The sequence below is a fragment of the Genypterus blacodes genome, unplaced genomic scaffold (genome assembly GCF_046128005.1).
Source record: "Genypterus blacodes isolate CSIRO-AG114 ecotype Tasmania unplaced genomic scaffold, CSIRO-AGI_Gbla_v1 ptg000348l_1, whole genome shotgun sequence".
NCBI classification, from domain to species: Eukaryota; Metazoa; Chordata; class Actinopteri; order Ophidiiformes; family Ophidiidae; genus Genypterus; species Genypterus blacodes.
The window spans coordinates 218,974-241,597 of record NW_027467132.1 but is presented as its reverse complement, the minus strand read 5'-3'; the positions used below and the strand labels follow the sequence as shown (position 1 = coordinate 241,597).

General features: G+C 46.2%; 4 protein-coding genes and 1 non-coding gene across 6 annotated transcripts; all 5 read left to right on the top strand.

The window, feature by feature from the left end:
- Positions 1-1,806: 1,806 nt before the first annotated feature.
- On the top strand, positions 1,807-6,408 carry LOC142988833 (glycine--tRNA ligase-like). The gene is made up of 17 exons (XM_076138120.1): positions 1,807-2,071; positions 2,407-2,508; positions 2,640-2,742; positions 2,851-2,992; positions 3,269-3,357; positions 3,484-3,560; positions 3,645-3,790; positions 3,874-4,023; positions 4,131-4,293; positions 4,396-4,560; positions 4,647-4,755; positions 4,863-5,007; positions 5,104-5,189; positions 5,277-5,386; positions 5,493-5,586; positions 5,694-5,884; positions 5,984-6,408. The coding sequence occupies exons 1-17, from the start codon at positions 1,826-1,828 to the stop codon at positions 6,101-6,103; spliced, it is 2,238 nt and encodes a 745-aa protein (XP_075994235.1). The 5' UTR covers positions 1,807-1,825; the 3' UTR covers positions 6,104-6,408.
- On the top strand, positions 3,057-3,191 carry LOC142988874 (small nucleolar RNA SNORA84). The gene has a single exon (XR_012960631.1). It is a non-coding gene; the product is annotated as a small nucleolar RNA SNORA84 (small nucleolar RNA).
- Positions 6,409-7,012: 604 nt separating the features above from the next.
- Positions 7,013-11,892, top strand: LOC142988751 (glycine--tRNA ligase-like). Its single transcript, XM_076137988.1, has 17 exons — positions 7,013-7,340; positions 7,905-8,006; positions 8,130-8,232; positions 8,331-8,472; positions 8,565-8,653; positions 8,967-9,043; positions 9,133-9,278; positions 9,369-9,518; positions 9,595-9,757; positions 9,846-10,010; positions 10,099-10,219; positions 10,308-10,449; positions 10,543-10,628; positions 10,713-10,822; positions 10,934-11,027; positions 11,124-11,314; positions 11,400-11,892. The coding sequence occupies exons 1-17, from the start codon at positions 7,296-7,298 to the stop codon at positions 11,511-11,513; spliced, it is 2,040 nt and encodes a 679-aa protein (XP_075994103.1). The 5' UTR covers positions 7,013-7,295; the 3' UTR covers positions 11,514-11,892.
- Positions 11,893-12,806: 914 nt separating this feature from the next.
- On the top strand, positions 12,807-19,280 carry hhatlb (hedgehog acyltransferase like, b). 2 transcript variants are annotated; one of them, XM_076138116.1, is made up of 12 exons: positions 12,807-12,892; positions 13,720-13,854; positions 14,734-14,801; positions 14,891-15,004; positions 15,527-15,721; positions 17,132-17,341; positions 17,421-17,592; positions 17,701-17,845; positions 17,932-17,967; positions 18,055-18,256; positions 18,338-18,479; positions 18,567-19,280. In XM_076138116.1, exons 2-12 carry the CDS (start codon positions 13,749-13,751, stop codon positions 18,797-18,799), a joined length of 1,623 nt encoding a protein of 540 aa, XP_075994231.1. In that variant the 5' UTR covers positions 12,807-12,892; positions 13,720-13,748; the 3' UTR covers positions 18,800-19,280. The 2 variants fall into 2 exon arrangements, with proteins under 2 accessions (XP_075994231.1, XP_075994232.1); XM_076138117.1 differs by lacking the exon at positions 12,807-12,892 and adding an exon at positions 13,535-13,621.
- A 699-nt stretch (positions 19,281-19,979) lies between these two features.
- Positions 19,980-22,571, top strand: klhl40b (kelch-like family member 40b). The gene is made up of 6 exons (XM_076138113.1): positions 19,980-21,272; positions 21,355-21,515; positions 21,644-21,751; positions 21,835-22,020; positions 22,110-22,259; positions 22,373-22,571. Exons 1-6 carry the CDS (start codon positions 20,130-20,132, stop codon positions 22,482-22,484), a joined length of 1,860 nt encoding a protein of 619 aa, XP_075994228.1. The 5' UTR covers positions 19,980-20,129; the 3' UTR covers positions 22,485-22,571.
- The last annotated feature ends 53 nt before the right edge of the window (positions 22,572-22,624 follow it).

Below are 22,624 nucleotides of genomic sequence, written 5' to 3'. Positions count from 1 at the left end.
ACCTGGACTGAGAAACACACATTATTCATGCTATCCCAGTGGATTGTAAAATAACAACAGGCAGGATAGAGTGGTTTTCTGGCCTGACGCCAGCAGTGAGAAGTCTGAATGGTCGTCCCTTTTCACCTTAGCTGTCACGTTAATGGACATGATTCCCAAGCATCCCTACGCGACCCCACCAGAGGGACGAGTGTCCTGTGGCATATGGGATGGAACCAAACACAAGCTGCGATGTATCGATGCTTATCATAATTAGCATGTGATCTACAGGCCTAAGCGGCGCTCTCAGTGTGTGTTAGTGTGCATTAAGGTACGTACAATCCACACCACAACACAGCTCCAGTGTCTCTGAGCCACTTTACAATCTGGTCTGGTCACTTGACAGCCCGTGTCAGATTTCCCCGCCTGTCAAGAATGGCCACACGAAATCCGACCACACAGAATCTGTGTGTAAAGCAGCATGATTACATTACAAAGATAAGGAGAATAGTTCCTTTAAAGGGAAACAGGAAGGAGGTGGAGACCAAATTAATCCAGAATGAAGAAATAATTCATTAGTTTGTAAGATGTGGCCTTATTTGTACTCGTCTAATGCAATAATATCACTAATGTTTCCATAAGTTGTCAAGGAAACAAATTCCTTCTGACACAAACACAAATAGACAGATCAGTACAGAAAGGGGAAGATGGTAGCCTCGACTACTAAATATGCAATAAAAGGCCTTTGACTGATTGAAGCAAAGAAGGAAAGACGTACGTTTCCATCATATTGTGGACTTTTCCAAAATTAAGAGTCATTTCATTTGTACTATTTAAAAATGGGCAGTTCCCACTCCTTTAAAAACTAATATGTGTTACCACAACAACTAATGTGAAGTAAATAATAAGGAACACACCTTTTGAACATCTGTGACGCATCTAAACGTGTCAATCAACTTAATTGGTTTGTGTAAAACATTTTCAATTACTACGAGCTAGAAGTCAGTTTTTACGAGCTAGTTTGATGGATTTGAAGTTTTGCCTAACCCGTATGTACATGACTGACAGGGCAAGCAGCCAATAGTAACGCAGGGGGGAGTGTTTCCGGGTGACGTTTGGGTGACTGCGGCTGCGTAGTGCAGAGCCGCTTTGGACATGAGAGGGAACGTCCCTTGTTGCTCATCCATTTAATTTATTTTCTGTATTTAGCAAATTAGCACTTACTACATGTGTAACAAATATTGTTGGTGATGAAATTATACAGCACCCTCAGTTGAGAGGCAATTTCGAGGCTTTGAAACGTTTCCACACTTTCAATACTATTTTACGTATTGATATATCTGGCTCAACGTTGACATCTACTGTCAGAAGTCTGAATTGCAGCAGCTGAACCCTCTCGTCACCACACTTGTCATGTTGATGTTTGATGAATGAGGCAGTCACACTGTGGCTAAAAAACGGAGTGCAAGTAATCAGAGTGTAAATTAATTCTCTAAAGTCTGTAGACTAAATATTAATACAAATTGGCATTGTTTATTGCTGCTGTTGCTTTCGTAGTTGCTGCTGCGGAGTCAAACAAAACCTTACGGAATATGGGCGCCGGTTTATTAGAATAGTACTTAAAATGCATACAAATAAGATTCATCTATTTTAAAAGAGACAAAGTTTTTGTGTATTTTTTGGTACGTTTCAAATGGTCTTAAAGTTGATAGATATCTAGAAAGAGAGGTTTGACGAATCTGTCGACCGTTATTTAAGTGCCGGTAAGGGACGTAGCGAAAGTGCGTGTGCGGGGCGGCTGCGCTGTTTACTTGTTCCTGGAGATTTCATCATTCTGCTCTCCTCGATGCTTCGCAGCGCCGCCGCACTGCTCAGGACCAGCGCAGAGATTTCCACCGTCTGTGCGTTGTCGCGGCTCCCGTTTGTGCGCCCGTCGCCCCGTTCCCCGCATCACGACAGGCCGCTTTCAACGTCGCTCTGCCTGCAAAAGAAGAAGCAGAAGAGTGCTTGGCTGCTGGTCGCGGAAGGGCAAACCATGGACGGCAACTTTGAGGAGATTCTCGCCCCTTTGAGGGTTGCAGTCAAAGAGCAGGTAACGTGGCTAAGTCTCTGCTCCGTCTCATCATCTCCAGACTAAATATATCATCTCTGTAACGTGCACAGTATTAAACGCGTTAGCTCGCCGTGCTAGCCGGCTAACTCCCCCGGCTGGTTTTGTGTTTGCCAGTGGATGAGGAAGCCATGCTAGCCTGTTAGCGGCTAACTTTTTTTTTAGACGGTCACGTCAGCGCCTCGCCGGCCGGCCGGCCTCTGTGCGGGGATCCGCTGCCACGTTTCGGCGTGCTGATGCTGCAGACACGTGTGATCAGGGTGGGGTTACTACGAGAGGCCCGTCTGCCGTCATGAACCCGCATCTTTGTGTTTTAGGGGGATCTTGTTCGGCAAATGAAGCAAGAAGGCGCCCCGGACGTGGACGTTACCAAAGCTGTGGCTGAACTCAAAGCACGGAAGAGAACCCTGGAGGCCAAGGTGAGGACTTTAAATCCAGTTTAACCTCACATAAGATTAGATTCTCATTATCGCTGACATAAGATTTGTTTGAGATTTGAACGATTAACAATTGTTTTAACACAGCAACTTGCCTATAACCCTCAATGCAGGAACTGTCTTTACAACCCAAAGATGACATAGTTGACAGAACCAAGATGGAAGATACCCTCAAGAGGAGGTTCTTCTACGATCAGGCCTTTGCCATCTATGGAGGTAAGACTTACACTGTTGATGTTAGCGAGCATAGATTCTGGTTGGTCCTTAAAGCCGCTGCACACATGGCTTTGAAGCATTCTGTTAACATGCAGTAATGCTCCTCAGGTGTGAGCGGCCTGTACGACTTCGGCCCTGTGGGCTGTGCTCTGAAGAACAACATCGTGCAGGCCTGGAGGCAGCACTTCATCCAGGAGGAGCAGATCCTGGAGATCGACTGCACCATGCTGACGCCCGAGTCCGTCCTCAAGTAGGTGCACTGGTCCTCCTGCTCGTGGGGACAGCTGAGGGGAGATGTCAGAGGGAGAAGCGTTGCCTGGTGGTTCCTAGTGTCAGCTCCTCAGTGCTGAACTCGGGGTTTTAATAGACAGGCAAACATTAATTCTGCGATTCTATGCATGGAAGCTGTCAACATTGCAGCGTTCCATAGCCCGGTTGCAGAGACATGATAGTTAAAGTTAGATCAAACATCAACAACATCATTTAGGAGCTGAGCTTAGACTGATTTTTATTCTTTACTCCTAAGGACATCAGGCCATGTGGACAAGTTTGCAGACTACATGGTGAAAGATGTTAAGAATGGTGAATGCTTCAGAGCCGACCACCTCCTCAAAGGTAAGCAGAAGAATCTTACCATAGGAGTAAACATGCAGGCTTTGAAGATCAGTCAGTCTCAGCGTAAAGGTGGGCGGACCAGCAAAGAAAAACCCTTTGTTTTCTTTGTCTCTCTGTATCCTGTAGCCCATCTCCAGAAGCTGATGTCGGAGAAGAAGTGTCCTGCAGAGAAGAAGGCAGAGATGGAGGAGGTCATCACTCAGGTCAGTGCTGTTGAGAGGAAATCAGACTTTGGGTTGTTTATCCAGGCTGTAAATGATCTAAATGTTTTGTCTGTTTGTTCCCAGATGGACAACTTTACTCAGCAGGAACTGGCTGATCTCTTTGTAAAATACAACGTCAAGTCGCCTGTTACAGGAAATGACCTCACACCTCCCATCTCCTTCAACCTGATGTTTCAGACATCGATTGGACCAGGGGGCAACATGACAGGGTAAGAGTTAAGCAAAAAATGTTATACTTGATGTATTTTCTCGTTGCCAACCTCCTCTGAGTTGAACCGCTCTGACTTTGCAGCTATCTGAGGCCTGAAACTGCTCAGGGAATCTTTCTAAACTTCAAGCGTTTGCTGGAGTTCAACCAGGGCAAACTGCCCTTCGCTGCTGCTCAGATAGGAAACTCCTTCAGGAATGAAATCTCTCCTCGCTCTGGACTCATCCGTGTTAGGCAAGTGCTCCTCTGCCTTCTCCACTGCTAGGATCTCGTCTTCTTTAACGGTAGCTGGGTTTGAGAGTTTGTACAGAGATTTAACCCGGCTGCGTTTTCCCCCACAGAGAGTTCACCATGGCAGAGATTGAGCACTTTGTGGACCCGAGTGAGAAGGTCCACCCTAAATTCTCTAGCGTGGCTGATCTAGACATCATTCTGTATTCCTCCAAGGCTCAGACCAGCGGGCAGTCTGCCCACATCATGAGGCTGGGGGATGCAGTGGAGCAGGTAAGACTACAACACAACTCTCACTGAAAGCCTGTACATTTATAACTGTTATCCTAAATGAATGAGTGCTCAGACCAGATTCTCCCTCTCTGTCCTCCTTAGGGAGTGATCAATAACTCCGTCCTGGGATATTTCATCGGGAGGATCTACCTCTACCTTACTAAAGTTGGTATCGCCAAAGAAAAGTTGCGCTTCCGACAGCACATGGACAACGAAATGGCTCATTATGCCTGCGACTGCTGGGACGCTGAAACCAAAACCTCCTACGTATGTTCCTTTGTGTGACCTCAGATGCTTTGCTGTCTCGAGTGTGTTTGTTTGTGTTACTCACTGTGCTTTTGTCCCTTTTACAGGGTTGGATAGAGATTGTTGGGTGCGCTGACCGTTCTTGCTTTGATCTGAAATGCCACTCACGGGCAACCAAGGTCCCTCTGGTGGCTGAGAAGCCTCTGAAAGAACCCATATCCTTCCACTGCTACCTACAAGCTTGATCCATTATACAAAGAGATCCTGAATAGTGACTTTGTGACCTGTTATTCCTCAGTCGTCCTCCTTAACTTCTTCTCACAGAGTAGTGAATGTGGTCCAGTTTGAGCCCAATAAGGGAGCTATTGGAAAGGCGTACAAGAAGGATGCCAAGCTGGCCATGGAGTACCTGGCTGTGTGTGACGAAAGCTTCATCTCAGAGATGGGAGATCTGCTCAGCGAGACCGGGTGAGGGGCGAGTACAGGGCGCAGCAAAAGCACCTGGGAAACGTCTCGGCGAGTGTAATGTACAGCACAGTCACCATCTGCGTTCTTCCTCCACAGAGAGTTCACCATCAAGACAGAAGGCAAGACGTTCAAACTCACAAAGGACATGGTGAGCGTGAAGCGATTCCAGAAGACTGAGCACGGTGAGATTCACTGGAGAGGGACAAAGATATCCACAGAATAACGGGCATGAGAACTCCTGTAACACATTTCTTCTTCTTTATCTGCAGTGGAAGAAGTTGTTCCTAATGTAATCGAGCCGTCCTTTGGCATCGGCAGAATCATGTACACCATCTTTGAGCACACATTCCAAGTTAGAGAAGGTGACGAACAAAGAACGGTACGTTTCTGATCGGCACACCAAGGGCTTTGTCACCCACTTGTTTTATGGAAATGCTGCACTTTCAGGTTCTTGGATTTGTTTTGATCCATTTTCTTCTCCACAGTTCTTCAGCTTCCCTGCTACTGTAGCTCCTTACAAATGCTCCATCCTTCCTCTAAGCCAAAACCAGGAATTTGTGCCCTTTGTGAGGGAACTATGTGAGTGTCCACCAAATGATAACACACATTTCCTGTTTTTGTTTTCAGCGTAGAAATGTTGTCCTTTTTGTCTTTGCTCAAACTGTTTTTGTCTCATTCTGTCTCAGCTGAGGCGATGACCAAAAACGCCGTCTCCCACAAGGTGGACGACTCTTCAGGATCCATCGGGAGGCGCTATGCCAGGACGGATGAAATCGGAGTGGCCTTTGGCATCACCATCGACTTCGACACAGTCAACAAGACGCCACACACGGCGACTCTGAGAGATCGTGACTCCATGAGGCAGATCAGGGCCGAGGTACGGAACACACTCAGCCTCTCCTCCATCTTTGGGTTAGGGTCACCTTACTCACTCTTTGGCCGCAACGATTCAGTTTTCAATCTCTTCTCTCCCCAGGTGAGTGAGTTGCCTGTGATCATCCGGGACTTGGCTAACGGCACACTGACGTGGGCGGAGGTGGAGAGCAAGTACCCCATCTTTGAAGGGCAGGAGACCAGCAAGAGGGTGGAAGAGTAAAGCTCACCTGTCTGTCAGCTCACCCGTCTGTCAGTCACGCCGCGGAATCTCACAGACTTGTTGCACACGCATCACCAGGAAGAATAATGCAACTGTAATGTGATAAGCTACAGTGGTGCAGCGACACCTCCCCGTGTTCTACAGCGCTCAAATTCAGCTCCAATTGAATAATGTATTTTATCGTATCTCAATTCGGGAAACCTTACAAAGGATCGGCACTCCACCGAAGAGACACATTTCATCCACTTAATGAGGTTTTTAAAAGGGAGGTAACTTCAGTGGAACGAGGCGACCACCATTCCAGTTTTTTGGGCAAAAAAATCAGGTTCAAATCCATGAAAGCAACCAACAGTCACTGGACAGGGGCATGTTTTCAAGCATGGAAACCAGCGTCTGAAATGCCAGCACACCAGCTTCCTGTGGTTCTGTGTAATGCATCTTGGCCGTGAACAAAGACTGTAAACATATTGTGACGTTAGTTCAATGATTAATGTATAAGCTCAGTCTCCAAACGACTCCACGGATATGATCATGTTAACAAGCAAGAGACTATGAACTGTGCGTCAAGGGTTAAATTGTCATTCGAGCATGAATCATAATTACCTGCCTCATTAAAAGGAAATGTGGAGGGATTGCAATGATATCATTGTTAATTACTGTGTCCTGATGAAAAGGCTACATGACAGCTGCTCTTTGATCTTAAGCTCCATGAACACACAGCAACACCAACACGCCATTACTATTACACTAATGATAACGGCTCAGAGGTTCTCCCCCTGTCAAAGTCCTTCCATAGGAACCCTGATTACTAACTACACACATCAGTTCTCTGTATTACTGTACTGAAGCCACGTAATGCTCAGTCATCACTGGACTAAACAACTGCAACTAAACATACACACACAGGTGGGACCAAGGTGACCAGCTGCTCTGCGGCATCAGTGTTTGCTCTTTCACCTGTAAATCGAGTTGGGAATTCTCTCCCTCTCTCGTGAAAGGAGGGGAGCGCCCTGAGCTTCCTGGCTGATGCAACAGCAGCGCTGGTTTCACAAAGTAGTGGAGTAGTAAAGTGAGCCGAGGCGCCTCCCCTCCGACATCTGCACGGAGAAAAGGCGAGAGCAGCCCAGACCGAACACACAGCTGGAGCTGCCCGGATCTCTGTGCACAGTTTGGGATTTAAACGCGCGTCAACATGGAAGAGGTGCTCGCTCCGCTGAGGGAAGCTGTGAGAGTACAGGTGAGCCTCACACACACGTACAACCTGGACACGCACCGTCAAGGAGCTGATGTGGCGGTGGAGACGCCAGACTGAGTCAATACGTGGACTTGGATTTGTGGAGACAATAGGGACGCTTTCACTTTACAATCATAAACTCCTGCTTAGGAAGTGCAAACTCGTATTTTTGCACAAATGTTGAAATCATGAAGAACCTTTTAAACAAATAGTTTGACATGAAAAAAGAATGCAGTGATCAAATTAAAACGGATCTTACCTTTCGGGTGCAGTTTGCGCCAAATCTGTACATTTGCGTGCAGTTTGTAGATGAGGTGCGTCAAACTGCTAACTGCGCTCCCTGTAGCTCTAAACTGCTCCAAAATAGAAAAGGCAAATGAAGTCCAACAAGTCTGTGATCAATAGGCCAGACACTAATCAATACACACTTATTAATACACTCACTTGTATGGAAACACATACATTTACTATTTTGGTCAAATTTGGACAAATTGTATTATTCATAGGGAAATTGATCAAAAGGGCATGTGTGTGTGAAGAAGAAGAAGATGACATGTTTCTTGGCAGGGTGACGTGGTGCGCCAGATGAAGGAGCAGGGAGCTGCAGACCAGGATCTGAGCAAAGCTGTGGCAGAGCTGAAAGCCCGGAAGAAGATTCTTGAAGCAAAGGTCAGGAGCCCACACGTGTTTGCTTCATCGTTTCCTGACGATTCCTTATCAGAACGTTTACTGTAAAGCTGCTCAGGTAAAGCTGCTCTGTGGTTTAAAGCCATCATGTGTCCTCACTTGCAGGAGCTGGCTTTGCAATCCAAGAATGACACGGTGGACAGAGTAAAGATGGAGGATACCTTAAAGAGGAGATTCTTCTATGATCAGGCTTTTGCTATTTATGGAGGTAAAATATCAAAGTTATTGCTCAGAGTAGAAGATATGCAGAAATGTGTCAGAATCCCATAGTAGAGCGATGATGCCTGGTGACCTCTTGACCCTCAGGTGTGAGCGGCCTGTACGACTTCGGTCCTGTGGGCTGTGCGCTGAAGAACAACATCCTTCAGGTGTGGAGGCAGCACTTCATCCACGAGGAGCAGATCCTGGAGATCGACTGCACCATGCTGACCCCTGAGCCTGTCCTCAAGTAAATGTCATCAACATACAACAAAACATATGAACTAACCTTAGAAGCCAACCGCTCATGAACTTCTGCTTCAATCCGTTTGCTCCTCTCAGGACATCGGGGCACGTGGATAAGTTTGCAGACTACATGGTGAAAGATGCCCAAACTGGAGAATGTTTCAGAGCAGATCATCTCCTTAAAGGTGACTTTCCATTATGTCACTTAAAGAATTCAAATGAAAGCCTCTAGTTCAGTCTTACCTCAGGCTTTGTGCAGAGCAGGTTTCTACAGAGTGACATAGAGACTGTCTACAGGCGAGTATTTACCTGCAGTGTGCTGCATGTGCTGCAGCGTGGGGTTAGGCGAGGGTGGGGCTGGAGTTCAGGAGTGAAAGGTGACTCGTTTTTCAGGTCACACATTCTTCAGCAGATCTAAAGCATCCTCAGGCTGTAACCACGCTGCTGCAGAGGAAGACGTTATGTAATGATGGAACAACGACTCTTGTTTCTTTACAGCCCACTTAAAGAAGCTGATGTCTGATGAGAAATGCTCAGCGGAGAAGGCTGCTGAGATGGACGATGTGATCACTCAGGTGTGTGCTTGGTAAACATGAACACACACAAGCAAAATACTGTTGGCCGGAGTCTCATCCTGGTACTCATGTGGTGCTCGCCGTTTCAGATGGACAACTACGCTCAGCAGGAGCTGGCCAATCTGTTTGTGAAATACAGCGTCAAGTCGCCCCCCACAGGAAATGACCTCACACCTCCCGTCTCCTTCAACCTGATGTTTCAGACCTCCATCGGGCCTGCAGGAAACATGCCTGGGTACAGATCAGCGCAATACATGTGTACACGGGTTTCATATGGAGAAGGAGAACGTTTGTTGTACTGAAAGCAGTGTCCCTCGGCTCGCAGGTACCTGAGGCCTGAAACCGCACAGGGGATGTTCCTCAACTTCAAGCGTCTGTTGGAGTTCAACCAGGGGAAGCTTCCTTTTGGTGCTGCTCAGATTGGAAACTCCTTCAGGAACGAGATCTCTCCTCGCTCTGGACTCATCCGTGTTAGGTAGTTTGAACGTCTACATCTTCAACTTCTCTTCCCAGCTGTGAATTTGTGACGCTCCCAACTCTTTCTATTGCAGAGAGTTCACCATGGCTGAGATCGAGCACTTCGTCGACCCAAATGAGAAGGTTCATCCTAAATTCTCCAATGTGGCTGATTTGGAGATCTTGCTGTACTCCTCTAAGGCTCAGACCAGCGGCCAGTCGGCACAGATCGTGAGGCTGGGAGATGCTGTGGAGCAGGTAAGAGATAATACAGTACATTCAAAGGTTAAAAGTTATTACATCATTGCTGGACAGTGAGGTCTTTAAATCATGTTTTTGCTTGCAGGGAGTCATCAACAACTCGGTGCTTGGTTACTTCATCGGAAGAATTTACCTGTACCTGACCAAGGTGGGGCTGTCCAAAGATAAAGTGCGCTTCCGTCAGCACATGGAAAACGAAATGGCTCACTACGCCTGCGACTGCTGGGATGCAGAGTCCAAAACCTCCTATGTCAGTATTAAAGACTCAGTCTGGAACAGCCAAGGTAACTCCGCCCCTTAAATCCTGCTCGATGTTGACGTTTGTTCCATCTCGTCAGGGCTGGATTGAGATTGTGGGTTGTGCCGATCGTGCCTGCTATGATCTCTCATGTCACAGCAGAGCCACCAAGGTCCCTCTAGTGGCCGAAAAGCCCCTGAAAGAACCCATATCCTTCTATTGAACCACTTCTCCAACCTCATTGAAGATGATGTCTCGAAGCTTATTATTGTGTACTTCTGTTGTTTACCTTAATTCCTTTGCACAAACTTGTGAATGTTGTCCAGTTTGAGCCCAACAAAGGAGCCATAGGTCAAGCGTACAAGAAAGATGCCAAGCTGGCCCTGGAGTTCCTGGCCAACTGTGATGAATGCTACATTACTGATCAGGAGAAGCTTCTCAATGAAAATGGGTAAATACAGACCCAGAACAATGAGATCCATGATGTCTGTTTGAAGCTGTACGCAGGGTTCATTCATTCAGGGTTGGTGCTTCTTCTCCCCAGGGAGGTCAGCATTCAAACAGACGGCAAAACCTTCAAACTCACCAAAGACATGGTCACCGTGAAGAGGTTCCAGAAAACGCTGCATGGTAAGAGGCGACGCCAAACCGTCTACGTGAACACACACCGGGTTGTTGTTTTGGGGGAAAGCTTGACTCTCTGTTTTCACACAGTGGAGGAGATCGTCCCCAACGTCATCGAGCCGTCCTTTGGCATCGGCAGAATCATGTACTCCATCTTCGAGCATTCCTTCCACGCCCGGCAGGGTGATGAACAGAGGACGGTAGGACAACACACTTACAGCAATCAGAGCTTATTGTTCATCCTTCATGTTCTGCAAAATGTCTGCAATCACCGTTTCTTTTTGATTGAGGATGATTGATCTCTTTTCCAGTATTTCAGCTTCCCTGCCACCGTAGCTCCATACAAATGCTCCATCCTACCCTTGAGCCCAAATCAGGAGTTTACACCATTTGTCCGTCAGTTATGTGAGTAGCTCCTGGATCATTCTATGTAAAGTTTATGGTCGTGACATTCCAGGGATCCGCTCTACAAACTGACTCCTTCTTATCCTCCTCATGAAGCCGAGGCCATGACAAAGAACGGTGTGTCGCACAAAGTGGACGACTCCTCGGGATCCATCGGGCGGCGTTACGCCAGGATGGATGAGATCGGCGTGGCCTTCGGCATCACCGTGGACTTTGACACGGCGAAGAAGACCCCTCCCACGGCGACCCTGAGGGACCGGGACTCCATGAGGCAGATCAGGGCCCAGGTAGAACATCCAGGTCCACTGCAAGCGTGTGCTGTGTTCAATTACTGTCGTCCTTCTTGAAACTCAAAATAAATGCTCCCTGCAGGTCGATGAGCTGCCAACGGTGGTTCGAGATCTGGCCAACGGCACTTTGACCTGGGCTGAGGTGGAAGAGAAGTACCCCATCTTTGAAGGGCAGGAGAACACCAAGAAGGAATGAGCAAAGAGGACAAGATGTTTCATTTAAACACTCCGATCAATACAATTTGTAATTTCCATAGGATTTAAAAAAATGACTTGACAGAATAAGCTATGTCCTGCAATTCAAAAAGTTTTTTTATGACTGCAGACACTCCAGACATTCCAGGCATCCGGCCTTCCTCTCATGGTCATTTTAGATATTTTTTATAATATTCAGAGAAAGAACTTGAACAACTCCCAGTGGATATGTAGTGTAGCTGATAAACACACACATACTGCACATACAGGCCTTATAAAGGAGTGTTCTGTATGTTCAGATCTGTTTGGCTGTCATGCAACATCTCGTCTCCTATTTGTTTTGGTTGAGCTTGTCAAATAAAGCCGTCTCTTCTTTTTTATCTGAGCTGGTTTGACTATTTGATGTTTCCAGATGTTGATGCCACTGCTTCACTGCTTTTGTATTGCCTTGTACTGTCCCTAGTTGGCGCTGGTATGTTCTTCCACAGCTCAGTTTACATCACAGAATGTGAGGCACGGACATTTGGCTTGGACCTTCCGAAAACAGATCTGGCAACCATGATTGGGGGGATAGGGCAGCGAGAGAGAGAGAGAGAGAACACATTGATTCATTTCGAATATTAAGGGTTTATGTGGGCAAAATGGTGACAATAGGTGAGCAGATATGCACAACAGGGTCCAATGTGAGGTCCCATCTGTGGAAAGTAGCACTGTGCTTCCAGGATGTCCCACTCCCCTGTCAAAACAAGACGTAAACTGTTGTGTATTCAACGAAAAGACAAACAAAGGAGAGCAAACTTGTCAGAAGACTAAAACCAGTTTGGGTCGATGGAAAGTAGCCGACACAAAGGGACAATGCCAGGAGAGAAATCAATGAGAGATGAAGAATCACAGGTCTGATTCATCACGTCTACTGGATTTTTCACATAACTAACAATTACTAATCTTTCATTTCATTTATCTTTCTAAATATACTTTCAGAAAGATAAATGAGACTTTTCTTCTCGTCTGCACACAAACTTTACAGTGGAATTATCAGATAATCCCATTTTGTTTCTGGTATGCTGCAGTATAAGGCTATAAAAGACGGCGAACTTTGCATGGCTTAAAGGCTGTTACCCAATTTGAGCTGTCCCACCCCCTGAGTGTCAGTAGTCTCGGTAGAAATACATCTTGTCACCTTTAAGTGCTGGCAGTTCCCACTCAGGGAGACAGTGGGAACCTGCACTTTGTCCTCACGCAGCCAGCAGACGCACCGGACTGCATTCCCCCTGCCTGCTGTGTTTCATGACAGGCCAATGATCCGTTTCCTCCCTTTCTGGACTAACTGACTGGGTTTGTTTGACAGCTTCTGCGGGGCTCCCAACTGCTGCGTTCAAGGTCAGTATCACAACAGGTGGTGCAGAGGACGAAATGAAGCGCACGGCCGGGTGGCATTTCAGCAGCCTGCACCTTGTTTAAACAAATAAACCACTGATAACCTATTTCACTTATAAGTGCTGTCTGCTCTAGACACTGGTTAGACGTTGGTTTCTACATTACGAGGGAATACCGCTTTGTTTGTGTGAGTTTTGTACACACTGGAAGTCAACGGAGAGAAGTTGTTTGGTTAAAAATAGCAAACAGCTGCACTTTGAATTCTAATCAATGTTGCCCCTTTGTCCTCCATTGTTCTGTCCTTGATCACTTGAATGTGATTAGATAGATTTGCATTGTATTAATGATTTTTATTAGTGATATTATGAATTAGTTGGTCCATGCTCTTGTTCCATATTCGGTTGTGTAGTTTAATCCATCGCAAAGTGACACATTCTATGAGCTTCTCACACACAAACACACACAGCTGTCAGATAAATGTGCATCTTAACTACAAAGGGGAAAATACTTCATTACTTCCCACTTCTGACAAAAGAGTACATGCTTGCCAATATTACACATCCTCTTACAGCTGATTTGTGTAGAGAATCACAAAGTGTTTCTCTCTTTTTATAATGTGTGTGTGTGAGTGTGTGGGAAGTCAGGATCTGATCGGGAACTGATCACACACACATATTGAGTGCGAGGAACGTCTCGCTCTCATCATGTGATGAGAGTTAGATGAGTGAAGAGGTGTGAGCCGCCAGGATTATGTTTCTTATTTCAGGCACGCAGATGCTGTTGTAGCTGTTGGACAAGTTTGACTCGTCTGTGTCTGTCCGTCTGTTCAGGTGCCTCTGAACTCCCCGTCTGTGTTACCATGGGGATCAAAGCTGCCCTTCCGAGATATGAGCTGTATTTCTACAACACGATGCTGTGTCTGGCCATGGTGTGGGCCACCAGCTGGATCTTTCAGGTTTCCAGTTGTGAGTACGACACACACACACACACACACACACACACACACACACACACACACACACACACACACACACACACACACACACACACACACACACACACACACACACACACGTTGGATTTCTATTTCATTACCAAAATATCTTTGACTCAACAGTGCATTAGTTTAAGAGCGGAGACATCACACTTCACACATACACAACTCAATGTGCTGTACATATAGATACTATGTAGTATTGTCTTGGGCTAGGGGGTGGGGGGGTGCACTGTGTGAGGTTAAAGACTGGGAGCTATGCAGACCACGCAGAGGAGATCAGGTGTCTGTATTAATATCACAGAGCAGAGGGAGAAAATAGGAGCACGAGTTGCTCCTCTATTTATTGTGACTGCCAGAAACAAAAGACATTTCCTTCTGCACTCGAGAAGAACAAGAGCACGAGGCAATATTATGTTAAATAAACCACCAGCTAGGTGTCACTCAAAACTTTTAATTATTGTGTCAATATCAGTACTTTGAGATTCATACTAGCTTCCTTTTCAGTACTTTTCATTATGATGTCTGAGTTTAAAGTCATGCACTGTGGAACAAAGGGTCAGCGCCTGCTGGAGAGACTCATGATTGCACTTTAGTTTAGTGTACCTACATTGTCATCTGCTGGAGAGATTTAGCATTACGCCGTAGACAGTAAAATCCGGTACTCCAAACGCCGCGCGCGCACACATACACACATCAAGGCTTAAACATACTACTTTAACAGTACTTTGCCAATGAGCCACTATATGCCTAACAACGCACCCTTGAACTGCAGATTCCCATTTTCCATTGAGGAGAATATATTTTTCAGCCACAACCCATTCATCTCTTTGTCTTTTATCTTTTCCAGCCAATACGGAAAGAAAGACGTTCAGGTCCAGTGTGACGCCAGGATGGCACTATTTTGGGAAGAAAATGGTGAGGCGGCCTGGGATTTCACTGAGACTTCTGCCACCAATTCACACATATGCTGCTTCTAAATCTTGTCTCTGTGTATTCATCCGTAGGACACAGCAGATTTTGAGTGGGTGATGTGGTTTTCCACATTCAGAGCACACATCATGTTTGCTCTCTCTGGTCACGTGCTGTTTGCAAAGCTCTGCACCATGCTGGCTCCACAGGTGAACCCAGGATGCACGCAGGGGGGGCTGTTGTGATTAGATTTAATGATCTGAGCTGAATGGTGCACCACAGTCAAATACGTTACTGAAGTGTGACGTAAGTGCTATGATGATTTTCCCCTGAGAAAATGTCACAGCGTGTTATTATGAATACTTCTAAATCCTCTGCGCCGCAATTTATTTTTTACGACATCGCACTGCGGCTTTTTGATATTAACTAAACAGAAAATGATGAATGAGATCAGGCGAAAAGAAAGACTTTAGGGAGGTCAAATGAAAGGGAGAAGGAGGGACGGTAAACGAAAAACAAATATTTGACAAGATCAGTTATTGCTTTATTACAATTAGTGAGACTGGAAGTTTATCCTTGTGCTGTTGTATATAAATCTTGTTTGGATGAAGCAATACAGACCGCCCCAACTATGCAAGACTGTAGAGTAAATTGCTGGAATTGTATTGATATAACTACTTCTTGTATAAACTACTATTTGTGTTGACTGACAGGACTGTTCTGTCCCACAGCACAGGTCCTTGGTGAACCTGGTGTACGGGGTTCTGGCTGTATGGACCAGTATGGGCTGGACCTACGTCACCCTCATGCTGTCCCACTGTATTCTCCTCTACAGCATCGCCTTAGTGAAGACACGCTGGCTTTGCTTCGTTACTGGTCTTTGTACTCTCGCTACTTTCAAGTGTGAACCCTTCCTGTCCTGGCAGGTAACAAGCAGCCTCCATATCTATCCATCTATCTGTCTTTGTGTCCTAGACACATGGGTTTGTATGTCAGAAATCAATCTCGTCTCATTTAAATAGACAAGTCAAATCACCTTATCACACATTTGCTTTACATTTCAGTCATTTATTTCACTAGAGTACCGCACTAATATCAGTATTTCCACTTTCTCAATCATGGTTTTAACTAGAAAGTTACAGTCTTTGAACTATAATATACCGAACCAGACTTAAAAGTAAACTAATAATTAGTACTTGTTTTACTTTTTAAGCCATCACTTTACAAACACATTTGAATTATTTACACCTCACATAAAAATAATTCCAGGGTACAGGAGGCTTTAGAAACACCGCTTCCGTTTAGGGTCGGAGTAACAAAATGGACGGCAACCCGCGAAAATACGAACCAAGCAAACCCACTTTACGTCGGTTCCACGCACACATGTCAACCAGTAACATAACATTCACAACATTAAAAACATTTAACCGACTGTCACATTAATAAGGCGTTACTTTATAAGGTTATTTGTCATAGTAAATTGACTATTTACCGACCTGTATTACGCAGGTGAACAGGAAGAGTCAGGAAACGGTCCGTCTTCCCCGAAGCAACTAAACGAGCTAAACGTTCCGCCCCACTAAAATAAAACATTCCCATCGAATGATACTCGAATAATACCGTGACAATTAAAATATACGTCAGCGCTGTCATGAGATTAATGGGTTTCTTTTCTGAACAAGAAACAGTTCTAAAGTGATACAAAATTATCAGAACTATTATTATTATATATTAATTTAATATAATTTTTTTTTATTTAATATATTAAATTTGAATACTTAAATGTGGTCTGGATTGCCAGGTCGTTTCTGTGCGTAAAGATGCATAGAGGCCTAATCAAGCTGAAACAGATCAACTGTACAGGTACAGAACAGCAGAAATCTATCAATAAACAGGTCTGTAACCAGCAGAAGCAGAAAAACTTACCTTGTTCAGACATCCTAAGTGTAAATTCCTTTTTCTTATAATCTCCCTCTTATACGTTAATTCTCTACGTAAAATTGGCTTTGCAATTGTTTCTGCGCAAAGCTTCTCACTGAAAATAGAAGCTCAGATGTGAATCAATGATGGCTCCGGTCCATTTGGAAGCGTCAGCGAACAAAAGCACAGCATCAGAGAGATGAAGTGATCGAATGACAGTGTTGGTATGAAACTTTATGCCTGCAGAAATTGACCAATTCAAACAGTAGACAGTCTAATATTATGTACATGATGTGTCAGTATTTATGTGCTGGAGCGATAGTGATTTTGTCAGCAGGGTCACCATTTGTCTCATCTAATGGACAACATTTTTGCTACGAACAGAACACCTGATTGGTTGCTTGTTGTCTCCTCAGGCTGGTTTTGTGGAGGGCGACTTTGATCTGCGGCAGGTTCTCTTCTATGGAGGTTGTGGCTTCACCATTATGCGCTGCATGAGTTTTGCCCTGGAAAACTGTGAGAGGAAAGAGGGAAACTACAGCATCCTGGAGCTGCTCAAGTACAACTTCTACCTCCCCTTCTTCTACTTTGGACCCATCATGACCTTTGATCAATTCTACGTCCAAGTGAGCTAATCTGTAAACCTTCAAATTTATAGGACGAGGATGAAAACTATTTATAAATGTTGTCTGTCGACCCCTGCAGGCAAACAAATCAGACTTGACCAGGAAAGAGAAAGAAATGTGGAACATCAGCATGGAGGGTCTGATCCACCTGGGAGTCATCGTCGTAGTGGACATCCTGTTTCATTTCATGTACATCCACACCATCGCCACCGACATGAAGCTGCTGAGGCGTCTCTCCGACTGGGCTCTGGGTCTGTGCCTCCTTCCCTCAAGCGTTGAACATTAACAGAAAAGTATTGCATCGCTATTATGATCACATTTGAACTGCACGCTGTATCTGTTGTGGTTGCTCCTCACAGTGGGTCTCGCCTACTTTAACCTCATCTATGATTGGGTAAAAGCTGCGGTCATGTTTGGAGTCATCAGCATAGTGGCCAGATTGGATCATCTGGACCCACCTAAGCCACCAAAATGCATGACTATGCTCTATATGTTTTCCGAAACGTGAGTTAACCGACACAGTGTGATATTATTATGTAATCATGGTGAAATTCTTAAAACCTAAATCTGTACTTTGTCTCCTCTTACAGCCATTTCGACAGAGGGATCAATGACTGGCTGTGCAGGTGAGCCACAACATTAAACTGGCATCTGAATAATCCTGATAGACTTGGATAGTTTTCATCACTGAACCGTGTTTGTTTGTCCCACAGGTATGTGTACAATCACCTGGGTGGAACACATGCGAACGTATTGAAGGAGCTGGTGGCTTCACTGTGCACATTTGGCATCACCGCCCTCTGGCTGGGGCCCTGCCCGGTGGTGCTGGTCTGGGCTTTCTTGAACTGGTTTGGCCTCAACATGGAGCTGTGGATAGCCAAGTTGTTCTCCATGGAGCCATTTCTATCTTTGGAGGTTTGTTAGAGGAAGTCACCTTTATGCATTGACATGAAATGCTTTTTGTTGATTTTCTGGGTTGTTTTTTTCTTTTTACAGGGTGAAATGTCACAGGCGATGTCCCGACGCATCAGAGGAATCTTCAACACTTTCAACTTCTGGATGATTGTGTTGTACAACGTTGTGGCCTTGAACAGTTTGGACTTTGCCAAATTGGTCGCCAAACGTCTCCTTCTCAAAGGTGAGGAGTTTATCATTTTGAACAGAATGGACAGTTGTTTCTGATCCACATTAACGCTGACGTTTGCTTGTATCCCTCCTTGCCCAGGCTTCCCTATAACAACCATCACCGTCATGTTTGTTACCTACTGTTTGATTCAAGTGATAAAGGAGAGAGAAAGGAGGCAGGCCTTAATCGATGATCCTGATCCTCTCCCCCCTGCTCCCCCTGCTCCTGTTGCTCCTCCTGCTGCTCCTGCTGCTCCTGCTGCTGCTGTGAGCAGCCCGGACAGCTCTCCTGCTCAGCCAGTGGCAGAGCCTGGCAAGGAAAAAGCAGAGTAGAGTTTTGATGTTCACGGCACAAGATCAAAGCATGTCCAGGGCTGCTGTCCACACACTGATGAACAGATTTAACTGTAAATAAGCTTTACACCATTTCATTTTATTTATATCTGTAGAGGAGGCTTTGATACAATCAAAACCCTGAAGTTCCTCTTCAACTGCACTGGGATGTCAAAAATACTGTGAATGCAAACATAAACTGCAGTTGAATGCTTTGTTCTCTGTCTAATGCATAATAAAATACACACAAGTATCACATTAGCTTATCATACCGGCATTACTAGAGAGTCATTACTTGATGTTTGAAGGCTGTCGATATGAAAAACGACAAGACTTACCTATGTTACAGCAACATCAGGCCTCAAACTCACAACCTTGTGATCGCCGATCGCAGCTTTACTTACTAAACTAAGTAGAAGTGAAATTCAACGAAAATTTGCAATCCAAACCCTAAAGTTCCTCTTCAACTGCGCTGGGATGTCAAAACTATTGTTAATGTCAAAATAAACGGCAGTTTGAATGTTGTGTTCTCTGTGTTATTAGTTCTCATCATAACACACACACACACAAGTATCACAGTGGCTTATCATACCTGCATTACTGCTGCTTTGAGTATTTGGTGAGTGAATGATGATACATTTGTGTGTGGATGAGGAGCTTTTTACTCTATAAATATCTTGTGTCTTGTCATGGAATAAAAATGAATTCCTGTGTGAAGCTTTCACACTGAACACTTCTGGCTGTGGAGAATCAGTGCCATAAAAAGCTCTGAACTCATTGACAACAAGTGTGTGTGTGTGTGTGTGTGTGTGTGTGTGTGTGTGTAAGCAGAAAATATTTTGAATTAATTATTATCTTTAGTTGATTTGACACTGCTTCTCTTTGGTATGATGACTCAGTCACAAAGACCCCAAGGGGGCACTGTCCCAACCTGAGCCCGTCATGACTCAGGAAGGACAGATTTCCCATGGAGCACCCTGTCAGCTGTCAGTGAGTGGGTAGACAGAGGCAGGGAGAGGGGATGAGGGGCAGGGATTGCATTTCATGTTCCAGAATAAAGTCCACAGCTCTTCACCAAGCACCCGGGCCTATAAATAACCAACCAGTTGGAGCTCAGTTGAAGGCTGAGGACAGCTGAGGGGCGTCCAGCTGGTGTGGGCTAATAGCAGACAGACTCCACCTCTGCCTCTTCTCTGCAGGCTACAGTCTCATACAAGCTGAACTCTGCTGCAGGGAGGATTGAAAGGGACCAGAGAACTCCCCGCTGCTCCAGGAAGGCTCTTCAAACGTTGCGTCGTGACCGCAGCCTCCCTCCCCTTCGCCAGGAACAATGGCTCAACCTATGAACCCGATGGACGAGCCCAGGGTTTACCAGCAGACGCTGCTCCAGGACGGCCTGTACGATCTGCTGGAGAACGACAAGCTGGTGGATTGTGTGCTGAAAATCAAAGATAAGGAGTTTCCCTGCCACCGGTTGGTCCTGTGCGCCTGCAGCTCCTATTTTCGTACCATCCTCCTGTCTGACCTGGAGGAGAGCAAAAAGAAGGAGATCATCTTAGAGGATGTGGAGCCAGATGTCATGGGCCTGATCCTTAAGTACCTGTACACCTCCAAAATTAACGTGACAGAGCAGAATGTTCAAGATATCTTTGCTGTGGCCAACATGTATCAGATCCCCTCCATTTTCACCGTCTGTGTCTCCTTCCTCCAGAAGCGCCTCAGCCTTAGTAACTGCCTGGCTGTCTTCAGGCTGGGGCTGATGCTGGACTGTCCCAGGTTGGCCATTTCTGCCAGAAACTACGCCTGCGAGCGCTTCCAGCTGATCTCCAGAGATCACGACTTCCTCCATTTGCTCCCCAGTGAGCTGGCAGCCATTTTAGCAAACGACAATCTCAATGTAGACACAGAGGAGATGGTGTTTGAGGCTTTGATGAACTGGGTGTCCCAGGACACGGAGGGCAGAGAGCAGGAGCTGCCTGGTCTGCTGGATTGTGTTCGCTTGCGTCTGGTCACGGAGGATTATTTTAAAGATAAAGTGGAGACGCACAAACTCATCTCGTATAATCCAGACATTCAGCAGAAGCTCCAGCTCGTCAGGGACGCTTATGAAGGGAAATTACCGGAGGTGAAAAAACCCAAAAGCAAGACAGAGGAGGGAGGTGGAGCAGAGAAAGATGGAGCAAATGAGGTTAAAGAGGAGGAGGAGGAAGAGGAAGAAGCTCTTTTCCCAGGCATCCTGAACGACAACCTGAGATTTGGCATGTTCGCCAGGGACTTGATGCTGATGGTGAGCGACTCGGGGGCGATGGCCTATGACCCCTCAGGAAACGACTGCTTTGCAGCTTCACTCTCCACACAGATTCCCAAGAACCACGTCAGCCTGGTCACCAAGGAGAACCAGATCTTTGTTGCCGGGGGACTGTTCTTTGATGAGCAGAACAAGGAGGATCCACTGTGCTCCTACTTCCTGCAGGTAGGTCAGGTTCAAAACAAAGCAAAGCATCGCAAATATTACACAAGTGATTGAAATGGACGTTTCCCCCCTGTGACTTCAGTACGACCCGGCGAGCTCGGACTGGGTGGGTATGCCGCCGATCCCGTCGCCCCGCTTCCTGTTTGGGCTGGCTGATGCAGAGAGCGCCATCTTTGTAGTGGGAGGGAAAGAACTGAAGGAGCAGGAAAGGACGCTGGATTCAGTTTTGGTGTATGACAGACTGTGAGTACAGACTGATGAGTAATCAAACACATTCTCAGCTGCTTACGTTTAAATCCTGCACGCTGCAATGATGTGGAAGCTTTTCAAAGACGGTGAGCCACATTTGATGTCACTTGTCTCCTTCATAGAGCTGAAACATGGACTGAATCAGCCCCGCTTCCCTACCCAGTCTACGGACATGCAACTGTGTCCCACAATGGGGTCGTGTATGTGATCGGAGGGAAGGCAGACGACAAGTGAGTATACAGTATATACGGTGTGAGCAGGGCCTTCGTATCTAAGAGAGCAGACGTTGATGTGGCGTGTCTCCTGTGTGAAGGAGCTGCCTGAGGACGGTGTGCGCGTTCGACGCCAAGCGTTTCGAATGGGAGGAGCTTGCGCCTATGAAGCTGGCACGTTCTTTATGTGGCGCCACGGTGCATGAGGACAAGATCTACGTGATGGCAGGAGTGACGGACTCTGGCCTGACAGACTCGGTGGAGGTCTACGACATCGCCACCGACACGTGAGTTCCTCTCAATAAGGGAATCAATGTAAAAAATTACTTCTTGATAGGTGATGTGTTGGAACTCGGTGTGTTTGTGTGCGTTGAAGGTGGTCGGACTTTGTGGCGTTCCTTCAGGAGCGTAGCTCTGTGAGTTTGGTGTCCTTGGCGGGCTCGCTGTTCGCCGTGGGGGGTTTCGCCATGATGCCTCTGGAGGACAGCGAGGAGATGCTCCCCAAGGAGATGAACGACGTGTGGAGGTAAGTCACTGTCACGCTCAATCCTCCACTGCGTTTAAACCAATAGTTTAGAACAAGCCGAGTGCTGGAACGATTGAACGTCCCGGTTTGACATTTCCTGCTCACCTCCTCAGGTACAACGAGAAGGAGAAGAAGTGGAACGGGGTCCTCAGAGAGATCCAGTACGCGGCGGGGGCCACTGTGTTGGGGGTCCGCCTCAACACGCTTCGTCTCACCAAGATGTAACAACGTGTAAAGCAAACGCCCCCCCTCCCCCCCCCTACACACACTCCATTGGCTTCAAGGAAGAGCCTGGTGTGTTTGATGCTGCAGTGGACAACAAACATTTTCTGGATTGGTGGAATTTTTATATATATACATGTGTG

Excerpts from the sequence above, each read along its gene's own strand:
- LOC142988751 (XM_076137988.1), top strand. The coding sequence starts at position 7,296 with ATGGAAGAGGTGCTCGCTCCGCTGAGGGAAGCTGTGAGAGTACAG. Across the intron at positions 10,450-10,542 it reads AAGCTTCTCAATGAAAATGG|GGAGGTCAGCATTCAAACAG; the intron begins GTAAATACAGAC and ends TCTTCTCCCCAG. Across the intron at positions 10,823-10,933 it reads AGGGTGATGAACAGAGGACG|TATTTCAGCTTCCCTGCCAC; the intron begins GTAGGACAACAC and ends TCTCTTTTCCAG.
- LOC142988833 (XM_076138120.1), top strand. The coding sequence starts at position 1,826 with ATGCTTCGCAGCGCCGCCGCACTGCTCAGGACCAGCGCAGAGATTTCC. Across the intron at positions 2,993-3,268 it reads ACGCCCGAGTCCGTCCTCAA|GACATCAGGCCATGTGGACA; the intron begins GTAGGTGCACTG and ends TTTACTCCTAAG. Across the intron at positions 5,190-5,276 it reads ATTCCAGAAGACTGAGCACG|TGGAAGAAGTTGTTCCTAAT; the intron begins GTGAGATTCACT and ends CTTTATCTGCAG.
- hhatlb (XM_076138116.1), top strand. The coding sequence starts at position 13,749 with ATGGGGATCAAAGCTGCCCTTCCGAGATATGAGCTGTATTTCTACAAC. Across the intron at positions 17,593-17,700 it reads TCTCTCCGACTGGGCTCTGG|TGGGTCTCGCCTACTTTAAC; the intron begins GTCTGTGCCTCC and ends TGCTCCTCACAG. Across the intron at positions 18,257-18,337 it reads AGCCATTTCTATCTTTGGAG|GGTGAAATGTCACAGGCGAT; the intron begins GTTTGTTAGAGG and ends TTCTTTTTACAG.
- klhl40b (XM_076138113.1), top strand. The coding sequence starts at position 20,130 with ATGGCTCAACCTATGAACCCGATGGACGAGCCCAGGGTTTACCAGCAG. Across the intron at positions 22,021-22,109 it reads TACGACATCGCCACCGACAC|GTGGTCGGACTTTGTGGCGT; the intron begins GTGAGTTCCTCT and ends TGTGCGTTGAAG. Across the intron at positions 22,260-22,372 it reads GAGATGAACGACGTGTGGAG|GTACAACGAGAAGGAGAAGA; the intron begins GTAAGTCACTGT and ends TCACCTCCTCAG.